The sequence below is a fragment of the Leiobunum rupestre genome, chromosome 4 (genome assembly GCF_980474605.1).
Source record: "Leiobunum rupestre chromosome 4, qqLeiRupe1.1.hap1, whole genome shotgun sequence".
NCBI lineage: Eukaryota > Metazoa > Arthropoda > Arachnida > Opiliones > Sclerosomatidae > Leiobunum > Leiobunum rupestre.
In genome coordinates, this window is record NC_143387.1 from 22,339,834 (window position 1) to 22,349,031 (window position 9,198).

Consider the following 9,198-nt stretch of genomic DNA (forward strand, 5'->3'; position numbering starts at 1 on the left):
TTTTTAATAATTAATTAATCGGAGATTATGGACTTTGACGTAAGTGAGGGAGGTTGCGTCTGTAAAAAAACTGCTTTGGTAAAAAAAGTAAAAATCCATGCTCCTGTAAAATAAAAGCCAAAATGTGCACAAACACGTGGCATGCAAATTCATGGAAAAATAAGGCATAGGCCTAACCATCTCTTCGCTAATCCCAACCTTTTTCGGAGAGTTAAATTCATCCAAAGCGGACAATAAATAAATTCGGGAATTGCCACGAGCTTTACATAATTCATCGCGCTTTAGTTTCTCAGCTTGCTATGGCGTAAGATTAGTATTTTCCGATCGCCGTTTCCAATTAGGAATGTCGTTACACTGAGAGACGCCATTTTAAAATCTTGCGGCTGGGCGGTCGAATGCCAACTGTGTCCCCAAAAATCCGACCCGAGTAGGGGCGAAAGTCGAGGTTTTATTGGGAAATCATTCTACTATTGGACTGCAGCGCCTCGGGTGGATTTTTTTTAAAGCTTGGTAGACCCTACTACACACCAGAGGTAATACTCCCTTTAACCCACCTATTTGAATCGTACCTTGTGGGCCGTCGAATTCCACACAGGCCTAACCGATTTTAAATAACTTAATTTTAGTTAAGGTACAGCCGACATTGTCGCTTAAACCTCTGGAGCAATTTGCTTTAACCTATCAATTTACGACTCATGTCGCACCCTTGTCAAGAACGCAACTTTTTCACATAATGTTTTTCATACTATATATTGATGAATTAATATATAACACCTGATGATTATAATATATCTCTTACGTGGAAGTATACATTAGGTCTTCAAAAAGTACCGTAACAAGCTTGACCAAATTCCATTTAGCGCGAATTTCCCGCCAAATCACGCCAATGTACACCGCATCAACGCTCACAATTTACCGATGTAAGAATTAACCTGCTTAGGGATATTCACCTATTGATAACTTACATTTTACCCATGGAATAGTATTAGAAAAACAATATAAGACGATCTTCGCTACGCGCAATTTTTTCTTCCTAAACGTTTTTAAAAATCGACAAAGTCTGCTGACCTAAACGAGAAACATTAGCAAGAGAGGTAGATTAAAACGTATCTCGTAACAGATAACACCAAATGACCAAAAACATTTAAATTTAAAATTTATTTTGAAAAAACATTTAAAAATTACAGAACAATAATTTATAATACGTATCCCGTATTTACATTTTCAAACAGCGAAGACCACCAATAGAACGGTTTCTGCAAGTTAAATTATTAAGTTATCTACCAGATGGCTCCGAGTCCCGCGAGTGGAGCAGCCTTGATGGCAAGTGGAACCTTTTGGATGGCGACAACGGAAGCTGGGATGGCCCCACCAGCGGCGGATGGGACTACTTGGGCTCCGATGGATCCGAGGTTGGCTCCGGCTTGAGCGGCTCCTTTAACGGCCCCAGTGGAAGCGATGAGAGTGGCGGATGGACCATCGATGACAGACTGAACACCCACGACAGTGGCGGCAGTTTTTGGGCCAACTTGGTTAGCTCCTAATTTGAAAAAATCAAATTTGAATCACTGTTTTATTCACTGGGAGAAACCTAACAAGTAGATTTTGGTGAGACCATGTCCATTATAACTTACCAATGTTGATTCCGGGGACGGCGGCGGCGACAGTTCCTCCAAGGTTGGAGGCAATGACGCCAGAAGCTCCGACGGCTCCGAGTGGACTGACAACACCAGCAGGAGCCAGCAGACCTCCGTGAGCCAGCCCCAAGGCGCCAATACCGGCGCCATATCCATATGGAGAGACTCCAGCGAGACCCAAAGTGTTGACGCCAGCCAAACCATATGGACCAACTCCGGCGAGACCCAAAGTGTTGACTCCAGCCAAACCGTATGGACCGACTCCGGCGAGACCCAAAGTGTTGACTCCAGCTAGACCCAATGGACCAACTCCTACGACTCCAGCGTTCACAGCGCCGAAAACGGCCAAAACCAAAATAGCTACCTGTAACGAGGTAAGCCGCTATTACTGTATTCAACTTGCGATTAATGTTGTCATGATTTAATTGTATTGAAAGGGACAAAAGACACGAAAGGGACCTAAACGGTTAAATAATGGCGTTGCATTAATGCATCTGTTATAAATAATTTTCAATTAAAAATCGTGTTTGGCAATTTTCTACATAATTTAATTGATCTTTATCACCGTAATTTTTAAAATATCATTTAATTCTTCTCTTGAACTAATGGGCGACAGATATTTTTATTAAAACCATAAGCCTCTTTTTCAATATATTGGAAAAAAATTGAGTATTGAAGGTAGTTCGTTTTTCTATTATTGTTCAATCATAAATTTAAAAGTAATTCTTTAAATTCGTTATATTTCTACGCCTTAGGTGTTTTAGAAATACTCGTTTTAAGGACAAGTATGTTAGTATATTCCAAGTGGCAATTTACAACTTAGTCGTTAATTAGCATTTTATCTTCCCTTTTGATGATTTAAACTCAATTTGCATTCATTTCTAAGAAAAAATTAAAAGAACACCCATGGAAGCTTGAAAAATTGCAATTGAATATCACTTAACAAGTTTCTTTCTGTTCCAATTTGATATTAATATTTCAGTCGACCAAAGAATATTACATTAACTATCATCGAAAGGTTGTCGAAATTTCATTTACCTTGTACATGACTGTTGTCCGGGCTTCTGGTGTTGAAGTGGCGAGAGCTGGTCGATTGAATGACTTCCAATCTGGGAAGGGCACTATTTATACAGATCTCGAAGCAATAAGGCACGCCCAACGTTTAAACTATTTTCATTGACGTTTTTCTCTCATGAGGGAAAACAAGCATCCCGAAGGTGAAATCGACTTCTAATCATTTAATACCATTACCGAAACTTGATAGATATCTCAATAAAAGACCATAATTATTGATATCCTTTAAAAAAATGTTTCTTGGATATTGTATTGAAGTATAATACTAGTTTTACGTTCATATGCTATTTGCGCTGTAGTCGACAGTGCAGACGCGAAAGCCCAAGGTGATTCAGAACCTTTTTTAGAACTTCACAAATAAACAATACAACTAAGCCAAGTGTTTCAATTGATCTCAGAAATATAAATAATAACAGAGTGTAATTTTCTTACTTCTTAGAAGAAGAACCGGAAATTGTGAAACGATAGGTTGTAATGTAAACCGTCTGTAATATTTATTGAATCTATTTATTATAAATATAATATAAATTGTCGGAGAAATGGGCCCGATGCAGAGACATTTCGCGATTCATATTAATTTTAACAGGATCGAAATTTAGCAATTCAGATTTAGCCAGCTGTTTATTTTGCGATCCTCGTAATCGCAATCGCGGCGCAGAGACGTTCAAACGATTCCTGTTAATCGGCGGCGCGGTTTTTTGGTCGAATTTTAATCCCCAAGTTACGGACTAATGTGATAGCTCTATTTTGGACGCGAAAAGCTATCACGTGGTTATTGTCGGCTTACGTTTGGACGGTGAAAGCCCGGCTATTGCGATTAATAAGTTTCTTACTCTTATTTTTTATTAGATATTAGCTTTTTAACAGTTTAATCGGTAATTTTGTACAATAGGCCCTCCGCCCCTTTCTCCCCGCTTCCCCCCTCTTCGACGATTTGGGGATTAGAATAAAGAAGAGGCAATGATGAAATGACAAAGTTTTATTATTATTTTAGTTTTCTCTTGTAGATCAATCAATCGCTGTTACGGTGAGACTGAAAGGCCAATTTGAGTTTTTTTATTCCGAGTCTACAATTTGCAGTTGAGCCCAATCTGAGCCTTATATTGGCCAGATTCATTCCAAAAATTCAATCAGTAATTAATATATTAATTTTATAAAAACAAAAGCCGCAATAAGAGGTTTTACCCTACAGTTCATAAACAATATTATAAAATATGTACAACAGAAAAAATGGGCCATATTTTTAGAAAGAACAATGTAAAACCTGTTTTTCAACCAGTGAACAATATTCTATCTAATTCCCCCCCCCCCCGAAAGGATAAAGTTACCGATTTGGAGCAGAGTGGTATTTATTTATTAAAATGGTCCTGCAATATACTAAGCTTTGCGGGACAAAACAAACGGTGCCAAAAAGCTAGACTTAAAGAGCACGACGCTGATTTTCGATTAAAAAGACCTAAAGCTATTGTCGAACATGTAGGCAGGGGGGGACATCACATTGTATAAAGAAATAAATTTAAATTAATAACTAAAGAAAATAATCCTATTAAGTTAAACATCAGGGAGTCAATAGAAATTACCAAATTAAAAAACTCTAACCTCCTTATCAATGATATTGATGGCCCCGCCCATGTCAGCGTCACTCCATATATGAAACTGTTTAATTAAAAAATAATTTATAGATATCTAAAAAACAATTAATTTCTTGTTGCGTACGCCATTTTCTCTTGTGTTGCTCATTTGGTATCTACCTGACGACGGCTCCGGTAAAGGAGCCAAAACAGCTGTAGTAGTTTTTAAATAAAACATTTTTACTGTGCAATAGTGGTTTTAGATTATTTCAATTTAGCTTTGAAATTCACTATAAATGTTAAAAGACTTAATAAGATCCATGGAGATAAATATAAATACAAATTTTAATGGAGGAAACACATGTATGTAGAATAGTGGATTTTTTTTTCATATCTCTCTTCACTTTTAAAATAAATAAAAGTTAATTAAAAAAATTAAAATTCGGACTAATACAGGTGAGCTTTCGACCCGTGGGTCTTTGTCAAACTAATGGATAACACTCCTTGTCCAAGGTTATATACACACCATTAGAGTAAATACAATAAAAAACATGACATAAGCAATAATCAGCTTTTCTCGCGGGATACAACAGCTTTTTAACAATGGCCCCCATAATTTCGCAGTTAAATTTTCATCATCCAAATTTAAATTTCCAATATCATTTATATACACGCCCTCTATGAATTTCTTATTTAAATAGTCAGGTTCCTTATACAAAATCAATGGTTCATCGAATAAAATATCATGATTTTCATTTTTTCCAGTTTTCCAAATGTGGTAGGCCATCCCTTTTTCCAAGTCACCAGTTTTTATACAGTATTTATGTTCACTAACACATAATTTATAATCTCCATTTATCTATGGCCTACCAAAAATCCATTATCATAATTGTCCGTTGCGCCCAATTCTGTCCTCTTTTGATAGCCCAACTTAATGGTTGGCGCGTCGCTGACAAGGAGACATCCCGAAGTGTAACCCACCGATTTTGTTCAAACTCGTGGGATTGGTAGACCTTCATGTATCATGAAAAATCCCAAAGGAAATTTATTCAATGGGCAACCGTTTTGCCATGGCAACGAAAAATGTTTTTGACAACAACAAATGGAAATTTTCCCATTGAAAATAACATGGCATTCTGACCGATTCCTTGCCCCCCCCCCCCCCTGTAAGAAATTTGAACAAATTAAAAAATTTCGAAAATACCAAAAAATGAAAAAATAAATAAAAATTGACAATAAAAACATCAAAATTAATCAGCTTTTGATCAATTTGAGGTCAAAATCTAATGTTATTTTCAATGGGAAAATTTAATATTTTGTATTGTCAAAAACGGTTGCCCATTGAATAAATTCCCTTTAGGATTTTTCAAGTTACATGAAGGTCTACCAATATCCCGAGTTTGAACAAAATCGGTGGGTTACACTTCGGGATGTCTCCTTGTTAGTTAAAGTCCTGGCCCCCATAGTTGGTAACAACACCCATCATATTGTTAATTCTTATGATTTTGTTGAAAAAATTAGAGTTGTTAAACTGGATAAATTAGATTGTATTCCTAGTTTGGACGTCGTAAGTTTATTTACTAATGTTCCTATATAGGGTGTCTACCGATTTGAGCCAAGACTTCATTTTGGACTTGACCAAGATATGTTGTGATAGGACATACTTTTCTTTCACCAATTTTGGCCAATTTCTATATGGAATATGCTGAAAGCAAGATCCTGTCTAACATTAAAAACAGTCGACGTATAAAATACTGGTTCAGATATGTTGATGATATTTTTATTGTTTTTTAGAATATTAGAGTCGGTACGGATAATTTGATGGATTTTGTTAATTCGGTTGATGTATCTATAGAGTTCACCCTTGAGATGGATTCTGTAAGAAAACTTCCATTCATTGAACACACCGGGAATGGAAATTTGAAGTGTCTTTGTATCAAAAACCAACGCATTGTAAACAGTTTCAGAATTTTCAATCTAACAGATAAAAATAGGCATCGGTTATTTCGGATACCCCTGTTTCTGATATAAATATTGTCACTTCCCATTGAATTGGTTCTGGTTACCCCAAATCTCTCGTGTCTGGAATTTTGAAGTTACAAAATTTAAAAAACCACCAATTGACACCGGTGAATGGTAATTCCATCCCAGTGTTAGTTTTACCGTACGTTAAGGATAAAAGCGAAACTGTCGTGACGACCATTTTCGTAAGCTAGGCTTATTTAGTATTAGGCTGTATATAATATGACATGTCAGTCAATCTCGTTAAATTTTAAATTTTAATACAAGAGTTCTGACTCTTTCTCTAGCCCTGCTCAAAATTTCAGAAACATATTAACATTCTTTCCTTTTCCAATCGGCCCATGTGTCATTGTTCGGACGCTCCCTCTCCATCTTTGCCGCTGGCCGTTGAAGATGTGGAGAGCGTTGTGAATAAGCTGTTCTTGGCCGAATTGCCCCAATTACCGAGTGAAGGATTTATGGTATTTAATGGCCATAGGCTACTGTACCCCATCACCCCTTTCTTATCTTTAAAACGTCGCTTGAAGATTTTGGAATGTCCGCGGTGGCCATAGAAGTTCAGGGTTTTCCCCCAAGGTGCTATGAGATCTGCTAGGGTAGTTCGTATTTTTATAGATATTATTTTTGTGTTATTCCCTCTCTATATTGTTTGATTTTCTGGGAAAACTGTTGTATTTCGAAAGTATTGTATTTCTTAAACCGTAAAAAGTATAATTTGAGAATGCGGGCAAGCGAGGACTGCGGTACCTAAATATAAGTATGGGTTATGGGCACTGCTGTCGTGATTTATAGTAACAGTAAGTGCTCTCTAGTGAAATATTTCGAGTTACGAAGCGGTAAGGTCTTTGATTAGACCCTGGGAGAGAATTCCTAGAGCAATTAGGATGGTGGGAGGTTTTCACTTTCCCACGACCTCTGACCTGGCGGAGCGACCATAAAACCAAGTTCGGCCCCCCTTGGCCTATTGGTCAATTTGAATTGAGCACGCCTTGCCGTAATTGGAGGACCAGGTCAGGAAGAGGGCACCAGGATGAGCTTGGTCACGTGACCTCCTGGTAAAAACGAGGAACCCGCGCTGTCGGAAGATGATGTTGTCCCGAAATCTTGAAGGAAGCAGAGTTCCGGAGTTGGAGACCAAGCTGCTCAGTCGTTAAGCCCGGAGCCTGGAGAAAGACGCTTAAAGCGGTTCAGCAAGTTAACGGTTCTCGAGACTTAGCATTTTTCGGAAGTCGTAATGACTCGCGACTGAGTTCGGAACTTCGGTTCGGATTGAAGCGAGGTCCATCGAGACACCGGCTGCGTGGCCCAACCGTGACTCTCAGTAAAGCTTAAATTTAACGGAAACGTTGGCAGATCTAATTTTTCTTACTCAAGAAAGGCTTATCTAAAGGTCCCCTAGACAACGACCTACTCGTTAACGCCCAATAGTAAAAGTTACACGAGTAACCTCTGTATCAATAATCCCTCGTATTGTAGCCTTGGTAATTTGGCTTTCGGGTTAAGAACAGCGTGTAAGTGAAGTATTTTGAGATGCAAATTAAAGGGCAACACTGCCAATAGACTTCTAAAGAGCAAATTTAATAAAAGATTGGTGAGTAGTGGTGGTAAAAATCTTAAATGTATTTTTAAAAATAATTCCGGGGAAAATTCTGATATTAATGAAAAAATATATATAATGTGAGATGCGTGGTGTATAGTTTGAATGCATGTGTAGCAACCTTATGTTGGAGAAATAAAGTAAACGTGTAAGTGAACATTAATGCTGTATAAAAACTGGTGATTTCGGAAAATGGGATGGCAAACGCGATTTACCAAGATGTCAAGTAAAAAAATATCTCGATGTGGTTCCATATCAGGTTTTAAGAAGTAGTAGTCACGTGACTTTGTGGAGAACTAAAGCGCCATCTATCCTAAGAAATACCAATTATTATTCATTTTCTTTGGCTAATGGCGGTTTAAATTTTTATCGATTCATCTAAATTATCTAATTATAATTATTATTTAAAACATCTTGTAATAAAAAGGTAGTTCGTCTGCGGTATCTGGAAGGATTTTTTTTACGGCCATTTATGAACACGAGTTACCGAATCGAAGTTGGCTGTGATATGGTAGTCAAGTGATTTTGTTTTCCCATCTTAATAAGTTGGTTAAGATCAGATTTACTTTATAGTTTCGCCTATTCCGAACAATTTATAACCATGCGCTCTCACTAATATAAATAAAATGAATAGAGAATATCGCACGGAGAGGAAGCACGTGGTGATTGTGAGCGTGAGGGAGCTTTTTAAAATGGAGGCGCGTGAATAGAGCCGTTAGGGATTAGTTTTAAAAGTGTGAAGACGTGTAAAAATATTGGAAAAATATATTAAATCTTACATTTAAGAAAAACGTGCTTCCCCGCAGTACATGCTTTTATTGATTGATCCTTTCAAAATGGGGGGGGGGATGGAAAACAACGGGGGTAGATACTATGACGTCAGTTTAGGGAGTGCCCTTTTCCCTCGTCAGGTGTAGTTTTACTCGGGTGTAGTAATATTTGGATATTTTAGTGCTTAACTAAATAAAAATTAAAGTTGCAATATATTATGGTTAATTGCTGTAGTGCGTATGGTGAAGAAAGGTTTGTAACCAATTAGAAAAGTGAACGGTAAACTGTCGCAAGGGCAAAATGTTTTCCGATTTTATTTTACCTAATATGTCTTCAGCTGAGTTTGTAATAGTTCTTTTTATAAAATAACTTTGGCCATCTTGTTGAAATGTTGTCTCCCCGCTTCGGCTGTGGATCCGTTTTCTCTCCCACTAAAGAGTTTATGAACTTATTCTTAGGCATTGGCTAAACTATTCCAGGGCAACATTTCAACAAAATAACAAGTAATGAATAAAATATTTTTTAT

The 9,198-nt window shown here is 37.3% G+C and overlaps 1 protein-coding gene across 1 annotated transcript; it reads right to left on the minus strand.

The window, feature by feature from the left end:
- Window positions 1-1,215: 1,215 nt before the first annotated feature.
- Window positions 1,216-2,717, minus strand: LOC149947161 (uncharacterized). The gene is made up of 3 exons (XM_090172725.1): window positions 2,676-2,717; window positions 1,635-2,001; window positions 1,216-1,540 (listed from the first exon to the last, which is right to left on the minus strand). Exons 1-3 carry the CDS (start codon window positions 2,682-2,684, stop codon window positions 1,281-1,283), a joined length of 636 nt encoding a protein of 211 aa, XP_090028851.1. The 5' UTR covers window positions 2,685-2,717; the 3' UTR covers window positions 1,216-1,280.
- Between the last annotated feature and the right edge of the window lie 6,481 nt (window positions 2,718-9,198).

What these genes read in the sequence shown, in the direction of transcription:
- LOC149947161 (XM_090172725.1), bottom strand. An exon ending in CGTCCCCGGAATCAACATTG is followed by an intron (nt 1,541 to 1,634) that starts GTAAGTTATAAT and finishes TTTTCAAATTAG; the next exon opens with GAGCTAACCAAGTTGGCCCA.